The 22,796-nt window shown below is 38.6% G+C and overlaps 1 protein-coding gene across 2 annotated transcripts; it reads left to right on the top strand.

The window, feature by feature from the left end:
* The first annotated feature begins 70 nt into the window (after nucleotides 1-70).
* PGAP4 (post-GPI attachment to proteins GalNAc transferase 4) lies at nucleotides 71-20,876 on the top strand. 2 transcript variants are annotated; one of them, XM_053692314.1, is made up of 3 exons: nucleotides 71-242; nucleotides 17,023-17,138; nucleotides 19,460-20,876. In XM_053692314.1, the coding sequence occupies exon 3, from the start codon at nucleotides 19,645-19,647 to the stop codon at nucleotides 20,872-20,874; it is 1,230 nt and encodes a 409-aa protein (XP_053548289.1). In that variant the 5' UTR covers nucleotides 71-242; nucleotides 17,023-17,138; nucleotides 19,460-19,644; the 3' UTR covers nucleotides 20,875-20,876. The 2 variants fall into 2 exon arrangements, with proteins under 2 accessions (XP_053548289.1, XP_053548288.1); XM_053692313.1 differs by lacking the exon at nucleotides 17,023-17,138.
* Nucleotides 20,877-22,796: the final 1,920 nt, after the last annotated feature.

The raw sequence follows: 22,796 nt of genomic DNA, 5'->3' as shown, positions 1-22,796 counted from the left end.
GCTTTGTTGATAGGGTGTGGCTAAATCTGCCATAATGCTGATTGGCTGTATAAATTAGGGGCGGGGATAATTGTGGAATATCGGTAGACCGTAGTAATTACCATAAGTTTACGTGCTGTACAGGTAGCTGGGTCTGTTCAGTGTTATCTTTGAAGTCGGCTGGTAATACTGATGGGAAAACGGTTTACCTTATTGTTATCATTGGTGCTGGTGTAATATTGATGTCAAACAGGCAGCCATAGGTGAGTGTGACACTAAGGACATGCGTAGCCTGTTGTGAGTATTGCTAAGGGCACCATTTAATGTCGCAGAGAGCAGGATGTGCGCTTTCCTTCTGCAGTAGTCACGACATTCTGAAGAAATTAACAGGCCTGGCGATCATTCTGAGCTTTCTTGCTACAAAAGGGACATTAATAGGCATTATAAATAGAGATGAGAGTGATAACAAAAATCAAGTGCTCTGTGCAAATTAACGGAGGGATTTATTTATTTATAAAATATTTTAGCAGGAAAGATACATTGAGATTTCTCTCGTTTTCAAGTATGTCCTGGGATTAATACAAAGTGACTGTTTTCAATTAAAGGGACATTAAACCCAAAATTTTATTTCATGATTCAGACAGAGAATACAAATTTTTAAACAACATTCAAATGTACTTCTATTATTTAATTTGCTTCATTCTTTAGATATACTTTGTTAAAGAAATACCAATGCACATGGGTCTGCAAATCACACGAGGCATCTATGTGCAGCCACCAATCAGCAGCACCTGAGCCTATCTAGATATGCTTTTCAGGAAAGAATATCAAGAGATAAAAGCAAATAAGCTAAAAGAAGTAAATTAGAAAGTTGTTTAACATTGTATTCTCTATCTGAATCACGAAAAAAAAGGTTGGGTTTAATGTCCCTTTAAGGCTAAATGTATTTTGCACATTTGCTCTCCATTTGCCACTAATAGCTGTATTCAAAAGGGACACTGGGTCAATACACAGCAAATACCAAGTAACCTTAGAGACAGGGAAGAGAAGTGGTTAGCAGGGAAAACTCAACATATCTCTTTAGCACAGGTGCTATCCATGTAATGTGTAAGATTATATAAATGTATAGCTCTGTTCTGTGGAATGTATATGACAGCTATAATTCCAATAAATCTGGGCCATTAATCTTTGTAATAGTCACAACTACAGGAGGTCTCAAATGAGACTGTCCCCCACCTCTAGGGGCCATTTTCTCCTTGCAATTAGTAGTGAATTGCTACTGGTCTGATCCCTCTGTGTGCCCACTGCGAAAAAGTAAATTGTATAGCTTTGCATACCGCCTCACATTTGCCGGATGTTGTTTGTAGGTGGGGCCTGGTTATGTGTTTTGGGCATAGCTTAGGCAGTCCCCTGGAACAGGGAAACCATGGGGAAGCACGCCATATCGCCCATCCCACAACAATTCCGCAAGACAGTTGTGGTCATGGATTAGTCTTTTACAATATAAGAACACTATGTTTACGAGTAAGACTTTGAATAATGTAAGCATGGAATGTATTGACCGTGCAAAAGGATTTGAGAATTCTAGAAATATTCTTCGTTCAATGTGCACAAATGCTTGCAGTTTAGTGAGTAAATTACCTGGACTTATTGCAATAATGATTTAAGATAAATTTGATTTTGTAGCTATAACAAGAGACATGGTACAATGATTCTCATGAATGGGAAACAGTCATACCTGGTTATATTTATATAAAAAAAAAAAAGTAGGAAAAAATGTGGGAGTGGCTCTGTACACAAAAGAAAATATTAAAGTAACTGAAATTCTAGAAACCAGTGTCAATGTAGAAAGTGTTTGGTTAACTATAGAAACTGAAGGTAAACGGGTGTTTAGAATAGGGGTAGTATATAGGCCTCCATTACAGGATGAAGCACCAGATAACTATTAATTGATGAAATAGCCAAAATTACAATGAAGGGCAAGGTTATAGTAGTGGGGAACTTTTTAATATAACAACGAAAGAACCCAGCAAGCCTCAAGACGTAGAAAATCATAAGAGTTCTTTATTGGAGAAAATTAAGACAGCATAAAAGCTTATAACCCTAGCAATCTAGGATAGAGTAACAGGTCCTACGCGTTTCGGCAGCCCTCTGCCTTATTCATGGACTTACACATTGAAGTTTCTAAGCTCCTTAAATACACCTAAGCCCCCAGGTGTGAAAACCCCATAGATTGCAAATTTAAAGGGACATGACCGGTTATAGTAAAAACCAAAGTCAAAAAACAAACATGGATATCAACAATATTACAAAATAGAGATATGAACAGTGAATGATATCTAAACTAACAAAACTCATACCTAATAAAGTGCATATCTATATATCGGTTAGTTAATAATTAAAAAATGTGCAGTATGGATTATTATCACATTTCAATTACTTGCATGGTACTAAAGCCTAATACAAAAACATAGTAAAAGACAAATATGAGAATCAACATTAGTATTAATATTAAAGTGTGGTAATGAGCAAACGATTGACCCAGGTGGCATAGCTAACACTTATTAATTAGAGTATAGTATATAGAGAGATGTAGCTGTACATGACTAAACACTTGAATATGTGCTTATAGGTATAACTTAAGAAATATATCATAGGACTTACTCATTTTTAAAAAAAAATGCATAACATCGAGTACAATATAGAATGTTATTGTCTCACATTTAAGTTAATTCCGTAGTGCATCATAGACAGATTGTCTTATACATCTAACATGTATATACCAGAGATCAAAACCAATTTGACAGACTGTTCATAAACCACAAATATTACCTCATATGCATACTGCTAAACCTTATCTATAATTTAACCTTACTATAGCTCAGGTCCTCTTGCATCTAAAAAGGAGCTAACATATAAACCCAGGAGGCCTAACATAAGTTATTAGCCAAGAGGGATATATGAGGACACTATCTTAAATCATAAACTGATAAGATAATATATGGCTATAATCAACCTTTCAGGTAATCGAAAATAATCAAACAACACATAAGTGTATAAATAAGCAACCTATATAGTATATCACAAATGTCATCAAATTGGGCACTATAGGTAGTGATAAAAGTAGGTCTAGAGGAATTGAAACTGTTGCCCCTCTGTGTCCTCAGACTTGTTTCAGCTAAAAGCTGTTTTCTGTCCATGCGACCAACCTCTAGAAGTGCACGATTAAGCACTTTCTTTTTATAACCTCTCTCCAACAGGTTGTTCATCAATAGCAGACTTTCTCAAAGTCTTGTTCATCCGTGCAATTCCTTTTCACATGGATGAACTGGCCTGTAGCAACTCCAAACCCCGTATATTTGGGGTGGTTGCTACGGCCATGAAGTACAGCATTAGTGGCAATCGGCTTTCGATACAAAGATGTTTTGACACTGTGGGTGTCATTATCCCCTATTAAGAGGAGATCCAAATAAGGTATCGAGAGTTGATCACATGCATAAGTAAACTGAAGATTGATATTATTATAATTCAAATAGTGAACAAAGTCATTAATCCTCCGACGACCTCCCGTCCAAACGAACAGGAGGTCGTCTGTATCTTTTGTACATCAGTATATCAGATTTGAATGGGTTTCCCTCTCCAAAGACGTGGCACACCTCCCACCAACCCATGAACAGGTTGGCGTAAGCAGGGGCAAACTTTGCCCCCATGGCTGTGCCACGCCTCTGGAGGTAGAAAACTCCATCAAATAAGAAAAAATTGTGAGATAGGAGAAAGTCAAGTGTTTGCAACAGGAACTTTTTAAGAACCTCATCATAGTTACTAAACTTATCCAACATGTTTGAGACTGCTTCTAGGCCACATGAATGAGGGATGGCAGAATACAAACTAACCACATCAACCGTTAACCATTCTGTTTGCTCATTCCACACTATTTGCTCCAAACAATTTAGAAGGTGCTTGGTATCCCTCAAATAAGAAGGAAGTTTGTAAACTATAGGTTGTAGTAAAGACTCAACCCAGGTAGACATGCTCTCGAAAATGGAACCGATACCTGCCACAATGGGTCTCCCCTTCACCTCCCCAAGGTACTTGTGCACCTTGGGGAGGTGATGAAAGATTGGTGTAATAGGACTCGGCACATAAAAAAAAAAAAAAATCCGCCGTATCCTGGTCAAAGATCCCCAGTTCGAGACCATCATCAATAATTGAAATCAAGCGCTTCCCAAATGCGTCAGTAGGGTTGTATGGCAACACCTGGTAAACTTCAGTGTCATTGAGCTGTCTCTTAGCTTCCTGTATGTAAGCTGTCTTATCCTGTACCACTACGCAGCCCCCCTTATCTGCTTGCTTGATTATAATGTCATCCCTTTTCTTAAGAGTTTCTAGGGCTAATGACTGTGCTACAGTGAGATTAGGGCGGGGATAGCGGCTATCAGTAGAGCGCTTAATAAGGTCCTCCTCAATTCTCCGATGGAATGCTTCCAGAAAGGGTCCTCTCTCTCTAGTCGGATAGAAAATGGACTTGGGTCTGAAACCTCCATGGGTGATTTTGAGAAAAGACTCATCTATGGGGGTTTCCAAGGCAAGATCGTGGAAATTAAGATAGTCACAAGCCTCACTAAACTCAACCAAGTCATATAATTTGGGAAGTTCACCAACTGTCACCCTAGAATCATTTACTGTGGCGTCCCCTACTGCTTCATTTTTCCAAAAGAATTTTTTTAGAGTCAAATTACGAATCGGTTTATTAACATCCACAATCGTGTAGAACAGATTAAATTTATTAGTTGGTACAAAACCTAGGCCTAAAACTTCACATTCATCCTCAGTGACTTTTTAATATGCCTGATGTAGACTGGGAAGTACCCATTGCTAAATCAACTAGAAGTCAGTATATTCTAGACTCTTTACAACGGGCATCTCTTGAACAAGTAGTAAAAGAACCAACACGTAAAGGAATTGTATTAGATTTAGTACTTAAAAACAGTTAGTTTCTGAAGTGTCTGTGGGTGAGAACTTAGGGGCCAAATACCCCTGTTTCCGTGCAAGTCTTCTTAAGACCGCTTCTCCTTAACTCGTCCGCTGCCTCTGAGGCTGCGGAAATCAATCCGCCCGATCAAATATGATCTGGTTGATTGACACCCCCCTGCTAGTGGCCGATTGGCTGCAAATCTGCAGGGGGCGGCATTGCACAAGCAGTTCTGGTGATTCAGCGATGTCCGCCAGACATTGATAAATCGGCCCCTTAGGCTCTAGTGATCTTTAGTCTGTATGGTTTAATATTTAGTAGGGGTGTGCATGACTAATATATTTACAATCTACTAGTCGAAAGCACCCCTCTCTTGCCAGAAAATAGGTATTAAATTGCGAAATATTTTTACTGTAATTTTAAAATGTTCTTTTTTTAATACTTAGTGAACACAACAACCCCAATATGTGAACAAAAAAAACAAAATCTGCAAAGCGCGTCCAAGCAAGTTTTTATTTGGCAATGTCCATATTAATTTGTTCTTGTTAATTGTGTATTCGGGCTCGACATATTTCATTAACTTCCGAAAACCCTCTCCTTCAACAAAACTTATAGGAAGTATGTCCTTAGCTACCATATTAGCTATCAGAGTTGACGTTGTTTCAGCACGCAGTGTCACATTGCCGTTGTCTTGCTGTAAAATCTGCAATGGATGTTTGTTGCTGTCCTTTTTTCTTTCTCTGTTGCTACCAATGCAGATGGTTGGTTGTTTTTTAGGTGGCTTAAAGGGACACTGAACCCAATTTTCTCCTGCTATCTTTATTTGAAAAAGAAGGCATCTAAGGAGCCAGCACATTTTTTGTTCAGTACCACGGACAGCACTTGTTTATTGGTGCTGTCCAATCAGCAAGGACAACCCACTTTGTTCACCAAAAATGGGCCGGCTCCTATGCATCACACTCCTGCTTTTTAAATAAAGATAGCAAGCGAACGAAGAAAATTTGATAATAGGAGTAAATTAGAAAGTTGCTTAAAATTGCATGCTCTATCTGAATCACGAAAGAAAAAATTTGGGTTCAGTGTCCCTTTAAAATGGAAGTCGTGGATTTATTGTACTGCAATTGCATGCAGCAAATGTTGCACTTAACTGCCTTTTCATGTGGTTTTTCAAAATCTTTACAAGCAGGACTTTTTGTTGAAGATGCCATTTTTTGCAAAATTTGTTTAGTCTGCTACGAGTACAAAATAACACGTCGTCAAAACTGCCGCCAAGTGAGACAATCGGTAGTAGGCTAAGGCTACGGGCTGGTAGGCTGGCTACGGGCTGTTTTGACCAGCAAAATTTAATTTATCAGTAATCGACTAATGCCGTACTAGTCGAACAATGAGAAACTAATCGATTAGTCGACTAGTCTAATTCAGCCCTAATATTCAGGCAAAGGTACTGTGCAATCATAGTAAAACAAACGTTTTAGACTTTAGAACAACTGATTTTTCTTACATTAGCAAATACATAAATAAATCTCTTAAAGGGATGGCACAGATTTGATTAAGAGTGTGTAACCCGAAACGTTGCAGCTGTTTGATACTGAATAAACCCTGTTAAAGCTGCTATTTTGAGTGCTGCTGCCTTCTTTGCTTCTTGGATGTGATTACTGGGTTGTGGTGTAGTACCCAGTGGCAGCTTGGCACCATTCCTGATCTTGTGCTGAACTATCCTTTTGTATTGTGGACAGATTACAGGAATACAAGAAAAATGGGAATACTTTAAAGGGATACTAAACCCAATTTATTTTTTCTTTCTTGATTCGGATAGAGCATGCAACTTTCTAATTTACTCCCTTTTTAAAAAAAAAAAAAAATTTTCTTCGTTCTCTTGGTATTTTTATTTAAAAAGCAGGGATGAAAGCTTAGGAGCCGGCCCATTTTAGGTTCAGCACCTGGGTAGCACTTGCTGATTGGTGGCTACATTTAGTGCTATCCATGGTGCTGAATCAAAAATGTGCCGGTTCCTAAGCTTTCATTCCTGCTTTTTCAAATTGAAGATGCCAAGAGAACAATGAAAAATTTAACAAAAGGAGTAAATTAGAAAGTTGCTTTTAAAATTGCAAGCTCTATTCGAATCATAAAAGAAAAAAATTTGGGTTTAGTATACTTTTTTTTTTTTTTTTATTTATTATTTTTTTAAGAATGCTATTCTAAATGCAAGTAAACCTCTTTTATTAGGCTTGTTTGTAAAACTAAAAGAAAACCAATATGGTTTTCAAGAGAAGTATCACATGCAGTTGAGACAAAAAAAAGTCTATAAAAAAAATTGGGGTAAATTTATTAATGTACGAGCGGACATGATACGATGTAGCGTATCATGTCCGCCACATAAGCTGTCAGTATTTATCATTGCACCTTTAGTTCTGGTGAATGGCTGGTGCAATGCCGCCCCCTGCAGATTTGTGGCCAATCAGCCGCTAGCAGGGGGTGCCAATCAACTGTATTCGATCAGGTTGATTTCTGTCCGCCGCCTCAGAGCAGGCGGACTAGTTATGGAGCAGCGGTCTTTAGACCGCTGCTTCATAACTTCTGTTTCTGGCGAGCCTGAAGGCTCGCCGAAAAAAAGGGGCATCAAGCTCCATACGGAGCTTGATGAATTTACCCCTACGGCTCAGAAGAGGATAAGGAAAAATGGAGAACCCAACAAAAGATGACAATGCAGTTAATCAGAAAGGCTGATGCTGAAGAGAAATTAGCACTATCTGTAGAAAAAAAGAAAAAAAAGGTAACAAAACATTTTTTCTTTATAAATATATCAGTGAAAAGAGAAAAACTAACAAAGGGGGATAGTAAGACTAAACTGATGATGGAGTAGTGGAAGGAGATAAACAAATAGCAAAATGTCTAAATGATTACTTTTATTTATTCTTTACAACAGATGGTAAAGGCAGTTAGATTCTAGTAAGGGTTGTTACTTTAAATAATGTGAGTAGTACTTTTCTTTTTACAGAAGAAGAGATTTCAAGGACTTTATAAAAAAAGTAAATAAGTCTATGGGTCCTGATAATATTCATCCAAGAGTTGTAAGGGAACTTCGATCTGTGATAGTTACCCAATTGTCTGATTTTTTATTATTATTATTTTTTTATTTTTTTTAATCAGTCACTGTTAACAGGAGTTGTTCCAAAAGACTGGAAATTTTGGCAAAGTAGTCAATCTGCATATAAAGGGTAGTAGGGAAGATTCTGCCAACTATAGGCCAGTCAGTTTGACCTCAACTGCAGGGAAATTAATGGAAACCCTTTAAAGACTTGTGTCTTACCTTCAGACAAACAACTTAGAAGATAAAGGAAAGCATGGTCTCACTGCTGGAAGATCATGTCGGACTAATCTAATTGATTTCTTTGACCATGAAACTTAATTGATAGATTAGGGAGGAACCATAGATTAGGGCTGCATGATTAATCACAATTTTAAATTGCCGCAATTTCAAATCACAGGAGTATGCAATTTTTAATTTTTTTTTTTTTAGCACACATTTGTAAAATGACTGTTTTACTTTCACGTCCTACAAATGTATCCTGTTTGTGATCTCAGTAGCAGCCAATCAATCTGTCTAAAAGCAGAGCCCATGCAGTAGAATGAAGAGGAGGGAAAGCCACTTACTTATATTTCCCGCTAGGGACGTCTGCAGTCTGAAACTTAGGGTATGTATGTAATCATTTTTTTTTTTTCTAAAAGGAGCAGCCCCCCACCCCTACTGCTATATGCCTGTATTGGATTCCTGGACAGGAGCAGGACTCATTATCAGTCAAGGTAAAATGTTTAAAAAAAAAAAAAGATATCACACACGTATAGATACGTTGGTCTGATGAAGGGGTAAGCACCCCGAAACGTCACTTGTTTATATGGAATAAAACACTTTCATTTCACCTGTATCAAGTCCAGTGAGTGCTTGTGTTATAGCTTGGATATTTGAACCTTTCTATAGCACCCTGGCAAAATTGAAATTCACTGTTCGTGGGAGTGCACTTATTTTCAGTGAAAAACTATATATATATATATATATATATATATATATATATATATATATATATATATATATATATATTCACCAGGGCTTATTTTCGCAAAGCAACCAAAGCTTTTATTTCATTAAGTGACTTTTTTTTTAACCCCGTCCTCAGACCTTACAATAATGTACATACCTTGCACCTTTTAAACCCTCCACCGACTATCATCCGGAAGTCAACAACTGCGCATGTGCAGAGCGTCGGCATGGCAACCGGCCGCGGCGTTATCTAAAAAAAAACAAGTGAATACAAAATATTACAGCAAGGATATGTGTCATCTCACTTGTATCATAGGATCTATACCTCATTAAATATGCGAGCCACATATATTCATTATCTATCTTGCAAACAATATACATCAATAATGCAATCGTGGGTGCTCATTTAACATTCTGAGGCATTGTATTATAATTATGAAATTATAAACGAACCAGCCATCATGCTCAACTAAAGCTCAGTAACAATTAGCACTGTGTCTTACCAAGCCCTACTAATCACAATTGGTATAAAACCCAAAAACTGTTGATCTAACCTATTTGAGTTTCCATATTTACATTTACAACATATTAATGCTTATGTAGTTTTGTAGTGCTAACCACAGTATGTTATACTCAACAAGATTATCCTAGACATTTTTATATTTTTGGGTACAAGCTAAAATCAGTTTAACTTGGAACAATTCTTACTATAAAAAAACAATGCCAGTCCAGGTGGGTATTCAGTCCACCTGGAACCAAAGTACCCAAATTAAATATCCACCTGGACTCACACTGTAGTAGAAGCCTGTCCCTATCCCCACCTCTAGCTAGGGGTGGAATGTGATCTATAATCGCATATCTCAATTCTGCTACTGTATGGCCCGTCAGTGCAAAATGCCGTGCCACGGGTTGTTCAGACCCCTTGTTTATGGCTGCACGATGAGGAAACAGCCTTACAAGCTGTTACGTCAAGTAAGAAGGAAAGAATGATTCTTACTACCACATACACTTCTGATAAACAGAATCTACAGCGACTGGTAAAGAAGAACTGGAACATAGTGGAGAGCGATAAAAACCTACCGTTCCAGGGTTCACTACACCCTCAAGTAGGGTACAAGAGATTGAGATCACTACGAGATATTTTGGTGAAAGTGGACCCTATTCAGAGCTATGACAAATTGTACTGGTTACAAACATCTAAACCTGGATGTTATAAATGTGCAGGTTGTACTACGTGCAATGGTCTGTCTAACGCTAAGTTTTTTTTTTTTTGTCCATCCAGCTACTAATCGAAGATATACTATACGACATAGGGTAACCTGCACAACTACACATATTGTGTATTTACTGCATTGTCCGTGCTGGTTATTCTGTCGGAAAGACCATTGATGATCTACGCACCTGCATGGCCAATCCTACGGGTGCGTTAGGATAGATTTTCACTTTAAGGATAGAAGGCAGAGGGTTTAAATTAATGGAGTACATTCAAATGAGGGGTTAGTTACTATTGTTTTGTTAACCCCTTAATGACCACAGCACTTTTCCATTTTCTGTCCGTTTGGGACCAAGGCTATTTTTACATTTTTGCGGTGTTTGTGTTTAGCTGTAATTTTCTTCTTACTCATTTACTGTACCCACACATATTATATACCGTTTTTCTCGCCATTAAATGGACTTTCTAAAGATACCTTTATTTTCATCATATCATATAATTTACAGTAAAAAAAATGATAAAATATGAGGAAAAATGGAAAAAAACACACTTTTTCTAACTTTGACCCCCAAAATCTGTTACATATCTAAAACCACCAAAACACACCCATGCTAAATAGTTTCTAAATTTTGTCCTGAGTTTAGAAATACCCAATGTTTACATGTTCTTTGCTTTTTTTGCAAGTTATAGGGCCATAAATACAAGTAGCACTTTGCTATTTCCAAACCATTTTTCTTCCAAAATTAGCGCTAGTTACATTAGAACACTAATATCTTTCAGGAATCCCTGAATATCCCTTGACATGTATATATTTTTTTTTTAGTAGACATCCCAAAGTATTGATCTAGGCCAATTTTGGTACATTTCATACCACCATTTCACCGCCAAATGCGATCAAATACAAAAAATCGTTCACTTTTTCACAAATTTTTTCACAAACTTTCGGTTTCTCACTGAAATTATTTACAAACAACTTGTGCAATTATGGCATAAATGGTTGTAAATTCTTCTCTGGGATCCCCTTTGTTCAGAAATAGCAGACATATATGGCTTTGGCGTTGCTTTTTGGTAATTAGAAGGCCGCTAAATGCCACTGCACACCACAAGTGTATTATGCCCAGCAGTTAAGGGGTTAATTAGGGAGCTTGTAGGGTTAATTTTAGCTTTAGTGTAGTGTAGTAGACAACCCCAAGTATTGATCTAGGCACATTTTGGTATATTTCATGCCACCATTTCACCGCCAAATGCGATCAAATTAAAAAAAAAACGTAACATTTTTCACAATTTTAGGTTTCTCACTGAAATCATTTACAAACAGCTTGTGCAATTATGGCACAAATGGTTGTAAATGCTTGTCTGGGATCCCCTTTGTTCAGAAATAGCAGACATATATGACTTTGGCGTTGCTTTCTGGTAATTAGAAGGCCGCTAAATCCTGCTGCGCCTCACACATGTATTATGGCTAGCAGTGAAGGGGTTAATTAGGGAGTTTGTAGGGAGCTTGCAGGGTTAATTTTAGCTTTAGTGTAGAGATCAGCCTCCCATCTGACACATCCCACCCCACAATTGTCCCCGCCATCTTAAGTACTGGCAGAAAGTCTGCCAGTACTAAAATAAAAGGGTTTTTTAAAAAAAAAATATATATTTTTTTTTTAGCATACTTACATATGCTACTGTGTAGGATCCCCCCCAAAACCGCTCTCTAACCCTCCCCTCTGCCTTATTGGGGGCCATCTTGGGTACTGGCAGCTGTCTGCCAGTACCCAGTTTGCAATAAAAAGTGGTTTTTAGTTTATTTATTTTTTTTCTGTAGTGTAGCTTCCCCAACCCCCCCCCCCCCCCCCCCACAGACAAACCCCCACCACCTTGCTGATCGTATTTTTTACATGTTAAACATGTTCATCAGTGATTTTGGAAGTGGGCTTCAGGGGAAGGCTTGCTTGTTTGCTGATACAAAAATTTGTAACACAGTTGATGATCCATAAGGGGTTGATCAAATGAACAGTGATATTACATTTAAAAAAAAACTGGAGGACTGGGCAAGTAATTGGGATCTGAAATATAATATTGCCAAGAGCAAAATGATACATATAGGCTGCAAAGGCCAAGTATAGTCTCAATGGTACAATACTGACTGTAACTAAAGCGGAACTGGACTTGGGAATTTATTATTTCAGATGATTTAAAATTTGGTACATGTGACTGATACCCCCGGCTACCCCGACTGGGTAGCTCCGCCTAACGGGTCCTGCTTCCTTCCTGCCGACTGCAGCTCTCTAGCTGGCAAGTGACCACAGCCTGTAGCCACCCCTGATGCCCGACAGCACCAGTACTCAGGGTCCCACCTTGTGGCAGACTCCAGCTACCCAGGCTGGATAGCGCTGCCTGAGGATCCTTTTTCTGCCTGGAACAGGCTGCTATGTAGCCCAGGAAAGTGATTTTAGCTAGACACACTAGCATTCAGGTTAGACAGGAACTGATTTTATTGAAAACATGCAATTCTTTTTATACAGACAGCTCATCTTGATAAGACCCTGGACAATCCCACTATTTTCCCGCCATTCCGCCCCTCCAGACAGCCCGGCACCTCCATAGGAGCCACAGTCCCACATAATCCCAATACATATGGGTGGCGGTTTCGGGGTGATCCCGGTGGAGCGGCGGCACTTCCAGGGTGTCATTTTAAAGCTCTCGGTCCCCAGATTTCACAGTCCAAAAATTGATTCGTTACTGGGGACCAGAGTTACAGTCCGTTGAAGTTATGGGGTTAGGGGTGTCCAAAACCCCCGGTTCCCAAAGGAGCTCCCCTCCGGCAATTCCACCACCCCTTGTACTCCCCAGGGGCTACTAATCCCAAAAAGAACGGAGCTCTGGGGCACATGGTTGCTGGAGCGACCTGGGTTAAAGTTAGCGGGTGTTCTGCTGTCCTGGGCCCAACCAGGAGTTCCAGGAGCCTGGCCAGCCTGAGAGGGGTTGGGCGGGTGTCCGTTGTGAGGTTGCCGACCGGGAGTTCCAGGAGCCCAGCCAGCCTAGGAGGGTTTTCCTGGTCATAAACCAACTCTTCTCTGAACACCAAAGCAAACAAACAGCTTCCAGAGATGGTGGTTGCTCTATGGAGCCCAAAACCACTGAGAAACGGGGGGGGGGATTTGATTAGACTTGATGGGCCTTTTTGGTTCTTATCTACCGTAAAATTCTGTTTCTATGTATTATATGGTTACAAAGTTTCTAAGATGGCCATCAGTGCTTTTGTACAGAGAAACCTGCCACCATATTTGTACAGGCAGGCTGCACAAGTTTATTTCCTTTGGTTTAAATGAAGTGGGAAGGGTGACTCATAATCACAGAGAAATAGCTCCTATGTGGCTGCTGGGCCTGCTGATTGCAAATAGCTGTTAATATAGGGGGCTTGCCAAATTCTTTTCCGTGAGGCCTAGTGAGGATCTAGTTATGCCCCAGCTTTGTAATTTTCTCAGAGTTTAAATAAATATCACATTCTGTAATTCTTTCATGTCATTGGCTGCACCAAAAAATAACTTGAACTCCACAGTAGCCCTCTGATTTTATGATATTAGCATCAGACGTAGATGGGACATTGTATATGGTTTTTAGATTACATGTACATATCAAACGTTATCCCTGAATCAGTGATGGCGCAGGCTAGGTGCAGCGCTAGAGTTAGTGAGGCCTTAGGCAAAATGTAAAAGTTTTATGTTTAATTCTTCTTTTTTTTTTTTTTTTTTTTTTTTTTTTTTTAAATAAATTAAACATTTTATTTCACTGTATAGGTGGTTATAGATATAGAAGAGCGAGAGAGAAACATAGAAGGAAAAAAGAGGTTGAGATATAGTGGGGAGAGACAGAGTAGAGATAGCAGGAAAAAAAGAGAAGATCTGCATACTAGAGGATTCAAACACCATGCATGCTCAGAGAGCTGGTTGTGGTGTGTATTGCGTTAGTGAATACTTAAGGAACACTAAACACAATTTTTTTTTTTTTTTTTTTTTTTTTTTTTGCTTTCACGATTCAGAGCATGCAACTTTCTAATTTACTCCTATTAATTTTTCTTTGTTCTCTTGCTATCTTTATTTAAAAAGCAGGAATGTAAATCTTAGCAGCCAGCCCATTTTAGGTTCAGCACCATGGATAGTGCTTGCTTATTGGTGGCTGACATTTAGCCACCAATAAGCAAGCATAACCCAGGTTCTCAACCAAAAATGGGCCAGCCGGTAAGCTTTACATTCCTGCTTTTTTAAATAAAGATAGCAAGAGAACGAAGAAAAATTGATGATATTAGGAGTGAATTAGAAAGTTATAAATGCTAAATGCTTTTGGCGCCAAAAATGACGCCACATCCGGAACGCCTACATTTTTGGCGCAAAAGAACGTCGAAAATGACGCAACTTCCGGCGACACGTATGACGCCGGAAACAGAAAAAAAAATTTGCGCCAAAAAAGTCAGCGCCATGAATGACGCAATAAAATGAAGCATTTTCAGCCCCCGCAAGCCTAACAGCCCACAGGGAAAAGTCAAATTTTAAGGTAAGAAAAAAATTGTTTAATTCAAATGCATTATCCCAAATATGAAACTGACTGTCTGAAAATAAGGAAAGTTGAACATTCTGAGTCAAGGCAAATAAATGTTTGAATACATATATTTAGAACTTTATAAATAAAGTGCCCAACCATAGCTTAGAGTGTCACAGAAAATAAGATTTACTTACCCAAGGACACTCATCTACATGTTGTAGAAAGCCAAACCAGTACTGAAACGAAAATCAGCAGAGGTAATGGTATATATAAGAGTATATCGTCTATCTGAAAAGGGAGGTAAGAGATGAATCTCTACGACCGATAACAGAGAACCTATGAAATAGACCCCGTAGAAGGAGATCATTGAATTCAAATAGGCAATACTCTCCTCACATCCCTCTGACATTCACTGCACGCTGAGAGGAAAACCGGGCTCCAACCTGCTGCGGAGCGCATATCAACGTAGAATCTAGCACAAACTTACTTCACCACCTCCATCGGAGGCAAAGTTTGTAAAACTGAATTGTGGGTGTGGTGAGGGGTGTATTTATAGGCATTTTGAGGTTTGGGAAACTTTGCCCCTCCTGGTAGGAATGTATATCCCATACGTCACTAGCTCATGGACTCTTGCTAATTACATGAAAGAAATTGCATTCTCTGTCTGAATCATGAAAGAAAAAAAAATTGTGTTTAGTGTATTTTTTTTTTTTATTTTTTTTTTAAAAGCATTGGTTTTCAAACCTGTCCTCAGGTCTCCAACGGTCCAGGTTTTCAGGATTACCTTGGATGAGAGCAAGTAAAATAACAATGTTTACTAATCAGTTGATTGTTTCACCTGTGCTCCAGTTCAGATATTCTCAAAATGTGGCCTGTTAGGGAGGTCTGAGGACAGGTTTGAAAACCAATGCTTTAAAGGAGGGATATTAAACCAAAAATGTAGTTTGGTGATTCAGACAAAGCATACAATTTAAAAAAAAAAAAAAGTTTCTAGTTTTTAAAAATTAAAAAAGTTTTCAATTTACTTTTATAACATTTGCTTCATTACCATGATATTCTGCTTTGAAGAGATGCCTAGGTAGGAATCTGGAGGGTCAGAAAAAAACTGATGTATATAAATAACTGGAGGGGGGAGAGAGAGTTGTAACTTCCAACCTGAAGTTAAACAGGAAACAAACACTTTACGCATGAAGCTTGCCAATAAACATTCACTAATTGTAATAACCCTTTCATGATCTAGACAATTGTCCAAGTTCTGAACGTAAACAAAACCTAGAATTTCAGCTACAGTGTATGTCTGTTCAACCATAATTTTACCTCTTTCACATTACGTGCACCCAGGGGCGTATTACCGCCTAGGCAGGCAAGGCTCGGGCCTAGGGCGGCAGATTGGTGGGGGCGGCACTTTCTTGAGCCTCAGTAGGAGCGGTGAACCTGCTGAGCCCCATGCAGCAGCTGCTGTATTAACTTTCTAGTGATGCTGTCTACTGACTGTACTCATGTAGCAGGCATCATTAGAAAGTTAGTACAGCGTGGCCCGGATTAAGGGGCCAGGGCCGCCGACAAGGGGTGACTACAGTGACAATGCAATAAGAATGTAGGATGAGATCCTGCCCATTTCTTAAGACCAATCCGGTCGCAATTTACTTAGAGAGAGGTGCACAACACAGTTTATTTTAGCTGCAGCAGGACTCTGCAGCTGTTACCTGTAACGGAAATAAATCACTGCCTCCCTGTCTGTAAACTGAAGGAGGGCTAGGCTTTTAACAGTTCAAGGGACAGTATACACTCATTTTCATATAACTGCATGTAATAGACACTACTGTAAAGAATAAGATGCACAGATACTGATATAAAAATCCAATATAAAACTGTTTAAAAACTTACTTAGAAGCTCTCAGTTTAGCTCTGTTTAAAAGGCAGCTGGAAAGCCCACTGCAAGTGGGAAATAAGACACTACCCCTCCCCCTTTTTTTGCATATGAAAAGACCCTTTACACAAACAGGAGCAAGCTGGAGTAGGTAGCTGACGGTATTCTCATAAAACTTTGGGGCTTGGTTAGGAGTCTGAAAATCAGAGCAATGTTATTTAAAAATAAGCAAAACTATACATTTAAAAAAACCAATAAAAAACTTTATGGGCTATATAAATAGATCTACAAAACATTTATGCAAAGAAAAAATGAGTGTATAATGTCCCTTTAAGTTATTTCAGCGTGTGAGACTGAGCTGCGGGCTGACATCTTATGCCCCTCCCCCTCTTACCCTGTGATTTTATTTATATTCACAGAGACCTTACAACAAATCAGGCACATTCTGACAGGCAGTGTTATTTCAGCCTGCCTGCTTGAGCGGGAGATGCATCTCAAACTGCTCCCAACATATGGAAGTCCAAAAGTGTGCAGAGTATGTATAAAATCAGTGACCCTGAAACTATTGTCCATGAAATGTGTCAATGTCATTAATCAGTCCCAATGTTTCATGGACTGCTCAAAGTTTTTTTTCTTGTGATATATAATTTTTAACCACTGGATGGAAATCAAATGAGGATAGTGATGTTCCTACTTCAACTCACCTAAGTTAGCTCTCAAAAGATAAATACAACATTAATATAACAAATCTGTAACAATATTGTGTACATTTGTTACTGTTCCATTGTAAAATAAGAGATAAGAAGACATATTTCCTGGTTTCTTTATCTATATATCTATCTCAAATCAGAAAATTTGTTTTTTCTAATCTTTTATTTTACAATATTATATAAAATCAATACCCCAAAAATACCTAGCTCCTAGATTGTTGACATATTTGTCAAGTACTGCTGTAACTGACACATCTCCTTGCTTCCTATACATAATATCAGACATTTGTGAGACAGGCTTTTAATAACATTGTACAGTCTTTCATTATATAAAAAAAAACGTTCTCACAAATAATTAAACTTATGTGCCACAGTTTACTCACCCCAAATGCATCCCTCCCTTTTCATCTTCTTCCCTACATTTTCACCTCTTCCTCCCTCCCTTCTTTACTTCTCTTATTTAGTTTGGGAAAAGCCATTAAAAATGTCATGTTACACCCTGTCAAAAAAAAAATATATGTATGTGTGTATAGATTATATTATATTATACCGTGTTAGTCCATAGATTAAGATATCAAAATAACAAGAGTATTGCATTGAGCAATGATACTTTTTTATTTGGACTAACTATACATTTATAAGATGACAAGCTTTCGGAAGAGTTCCTTCCTTTATCAAGTCTGAAGCAATACTGACCAATTCAATGGAATTTACAGAATAGCTAAGAAAAAGTGCAGGGAGAGGAGGAGGTGTCGTAAAAATCATGAGGGTAGTGTTTTAAAGTAATGTGTCTACCCGTAGGAATGTGTAAACCTCATCACTTCCGGTGACGTTTCTCAGCTGGTGGAGGTTTGTGGTGCTCACTGCGCCTGCGCTAGAGGCAGAATCTCCTTACAACAGCTGAGCTGAATTGATGTGAATACGATAAATTATGTGGCACGCGCACGTTACTTATAACTCTGGAGCTAATAATATTATAGACTTAATAAACTGTAATAGACATCTCCCTTTTTGGTGAAATGGGTTAGTCCAGATCTGAGCATAGACTTGTGGTCTGCTGAGGAGGAATATGTGATGGATACCCAGACAGATAAATATGTATGTGCGGACGTATGTGTAATGATCAGTACTCATCGTGCTGCAAATGCTTACTACACATGCAAATATACAGATTTAGTTGACTATTGAAATCCTGGTGATCCATCAAACTGATGTTAGACACTGCTGTATAAAGTTTTCTAATAAATACAACACCCCCACCCCTCCTATGTATACAACTAATATGCACATTAAATCTGTATATTTGCACGTGTAGTAAGCATTTGCAGCACAATGAAACCTCCACCAGCTGACTGTATGTCACCGGAAGTGACGTGGTATACAAATTCCTATGGTAGACGGTTTAATTTAAGACAGGGGCTTAGGTAACAGGCAGACAGTGTCCAGTTTAGGAGAACAGACAGGGGAAATATATAGCCTTACATAGAGCATATACTGACATAAAGTTATATATCAATATCTATAAAGACACTTTCTGTCTTCTTAGCTATTTTGTGTTTTAAGATATAATCTGTAAATTCCATTGAATTGGTCAGTATTGCTTCAGACTTGATAAAGGAAGGAACTCTTCCGAAAGCTTGTCATCTTATAAATGACACACACACACACAGCGCAGCAGAATTATAAATGCCTAGGGCAGCACAAAACCTAAATACGCCACTGCGTGCACCCACACTAATTATATATTTATTTATTTTTTAGTACAGATAGGACTTTCTTTTAGCATCAAATATTTATTTCTAAACTATAATTTAATATGAAAAAATTGTAAGTAAGTGTGAGAAATTAAGAAATGTTGTTTGCCAAACGAGAGAGAATCGAATCGATCTGGTTGAATTGTGGCGATCTCTGTCCGCCTCCTCAGCAGGGGGACAGGTTATGGAGCAGCTGTCTTTAGACCGCTGCTCCATAACTTGTGTTTCTGGCGAGTCTGAAGGCTCGCCAGAAACACGGGGCGTCAAGCTCCATACAGAGCTTGATAGATAGGCCCCTAAGAGATTATTTTACTAAAATCCCTTTTGATATGTTCTTGTTCCTAAACTCCTCTCTGTGCCTGCAAGACAAATTTATTCATTTCTATTTTCAGGAAAGTTGGGAGAATAAGGACCTGAAGATATGAGTAGAAGAAGAGTACACATTGAACGAAAGAATAGAGAAGGAACGTGACTATACAGAACCAAGGGAGGGACACTTAGTTTAAAATAAAATGAACAGTGAAAGAATGCGCAGGAAATGAGATAAGGAAGTAGCAACTCAAGCAGAACACCCATCATGCGCCTGTCAATGTTCCTCCATTATCCCGGTTTCCATATTTTTCTACTTTACTCACTGACTTTTTGTATAGTTCGTCTTTGTTTCAATGGTTTTCTCTATTCTCCACTCTTTTCCCGCAGTAAACACTTAAAGCATCTAAGTCAAGAGTTTCTCTCCAGGAACTTACAGGAAGGGGTTGATGCCTTTCGCTACTTTTACGAAAGAGCCTTGCGTTCAACTCCTTTTTATGAAAACCAAGTACTCCCTACCTCAAACATCTCTGCACTATGTTCCCATAAAGCAACAAGTAACCTTCTTCGCTCACAAACAGCCGAGTCTGTACTCCTTGCCATAACCATTATAACAACCAGGCGCAGGCCAGAGTATCACTATCCCTTACAGGTTGCACATGGCTTTCTTGACCGAATTTCAGAATGTGGCTCAGACTGTTCAGGGTTTCGTCTTTTTATTTGCAATGTGGATGATTCTCCATCTTCCCATACTGATGCTTGTCTCCTGTCTCACTTCTTGCCTTCGGTGAATCGCCCCTTTAAGCAACAGGAGGCTCCAAACCGTTTTGAACGTGAAAAGCAGGATTATGCCTTCTGTCTTTCTAAAACTTTAGAGACCTTTTCTCCGAAATATGTAATGCTTATAGAAGATGATGCAGTTCCACAAATTGACATCTTCCATGCCTTTTTTCAACTAGTGAATGTTCGATTTCCAAAGGAGCCTCTTGGTGGTGGTCTCTACGTTAAACTGTATCACCCAGAGCGGTTGCAGGGCTATTTAAACCCCGAGCCCATGAGAATACTTGAGTGGATTGGACTGGGCATACTTTCAGGCTTTGCGCTAACTTTTGCATATACTAATCTAATTCATCAATCACCATTCAGGTGGTACTTGTTCACTGCATTTGCTATCTATGCAATGTTACTCGCAGAACTACTGGGACGCCATTACATTCTAGAGCTACGCCGGGTCTTGCCTGCCCTTTACAATGTGGTTCCTGCTTCTGAGTGTTGTACTCCTGCTATGCTTTTCTCAGAGGCTTCTGCTAAACGAACACTTAAATACCTGGATGAAATAAACTGCAAAGCAGGATATGCAAAGGACACTGCACTCTACAAGGAGCTTGGAAGAAGGGGGGAGTGGGCATGGGTTCTGGAGCCCAACATGGTGACTCATGTGGGTTTATTCTCAACGCTCAGAGGAAGCATGGAGGGAAATGAGCCATTGCTGCTCTAATTGTAACATAGTAACATAGTAACATAGTAGATAAGGTTGAAAAAAAGACTGAAGTCCATCGAGTTCAACCTATACAAATCTAAAATACTTACAAAAAGCTCCAGTTAAGCTTAAATAACCCCATTAAAATGTGACCCATTTAATACTAGCAATCATATCCATGAATTTTGTTAGTATACAGAAACTTATCCAGACTATTTTTAAATGTATCTATGGTATTGGCATTCACTACCTCCTTTGGTAATGAGTTCCACAATTTTATTGCTCTCACAGTGAAAAAACGTTTCCGTTGCAGGAGATTAAATCTCCTTTCCTCCAACCTTAAATTATGACCTCTTGTCAGAAACAATTTTCTTGGAATAAACAGAGCTTCTGCCATCTCTGTATATGGGCCTTGAATATATTTATATAAAGTAATCATGTCACCTCTCAAGCGCCTTTTTTCTAAAGAAAACAGACCCAGTTTGGCTAGCCTCTCCTCATAGGTTAATTTCTCCAATCCCCTTATTAGCTTTGTGGCCCTTCTCTGAACTTTTTCTAGTTCTGCAATATCTTTTTTAGCAATTGGTCCCCAGAACTGCACTCCAAACTCAAGGTGAGGTCTTACCAGGGCTTTATATAATGACAGAATTATGCTTTCCTCCCTTGAATCAATACCTCTTTTAATACATGCTAGTATCTTATTAGCCTTTGAAGCCGCTGCCCTGCATTGTGCACCCATCTTTAGCTTGTTATCTATTACTACTCCCAAATCCCTTTCCTCCTGTGTTTGGCTAAGTCTTGTCCCATTTAAAAAATACGTAGCCTGCTTATTTTTACTTCCAAAATGTAGAACCTTGCATTTTTCCGTATTAAATCTCATTTTCCATTCACTTGCCCATAGTTCTAATTTTAGCAAATCCCTTTGTAAAGACAGTTCGTCCTGCTCTGACCTTATGACCTTACTTAACTTAGTATCATCTGCAAAAATAGAGATGTCGCTATTTAATCCTTGCTCCAAGTCATTTATAAAAATATTAAAAAGAACAGGGCCCAGTACTGATCCCTGGGGGCCGCCACTGATTACCTTTGTCCAATCTGAGTATGATCCATTTACTACTACTCGTTGCTCCCTATCTTTTATCCAGTTATTTATCCATGAGCTAACATTTTCAGCTATTCCCAGTCCCTTAATTTTGTGCATTAATCTCTCATGTGGCACTGTATCAAATGCCTTTGCAAAATCTAAGTATATCACATCCACTGATTCCCCTTTATCTATATTTTGACTTACTTCCTCGTAGAATCTAATCAGATTAGTTTGACATGATCTATTTCTCCTAAAGCCATGCTGATTAGAACTCATAATCTTGTTTACACGAATATGCTCATCAATATAATCCCTTATAATCCCTTCAAATATCTTCCCCACTATTGATGTCAGACTAACTGGTCTATAGCTTCCTGGATCATCCCTGCTTCCCTTTTTGAAGAGTGGCACCACATCAGCTTTACGCCAATCCTGGGGTACCATGCCTGAGGATAATGAGTCTTGAAAAATTAAGAGTAAAGGTTTGTCTATAACAGTGCTAAGTTCCCTCAACACCCTTGGGTGTATTCCATCTGGGCCTGGAGTTTTATTTACCTTAATATTTTCCAGTTTTTTCCTGATATCCTCTAAACAAAACCCAGTTAGTGGTATGGACTGGCATGTTCTATTATGTTCAAAAGTATCATTCAATGGTTCTTCTCTTGTGTATACTGAAGAAAAAAACTGGTTTAGTACCTCAGCCTTCTCCCTGTCATTATTTATCATGCTACCCTCCACACATTTTAATGTACCTATATTATCCTTCTTAGATTTTTTGCTATTTATGTACTTAAAGAACCTTTTAGGGTTAGACTTAGAATCCTTAGCAATTAATTTTTCATTTTCAATTTTG

Source organism: Bombina bombina, chromosome 9, assembly GCF_027579735.1.
Source record: "Bombina bombina isolate aBomBom1 chromosome 9, aBomBom1.pri, whole genome shotgun sequence".
Taxonomy (NCBI): domain Eukaryota; kingdom Metazoa; phylum Chordata; class Amphibia; order Anura; family Bombinatoridae; genus Bombina; species Bombina bombina.
This window is presented reverse-complemented; position numbering and strand designations above follow the sequence as displayed.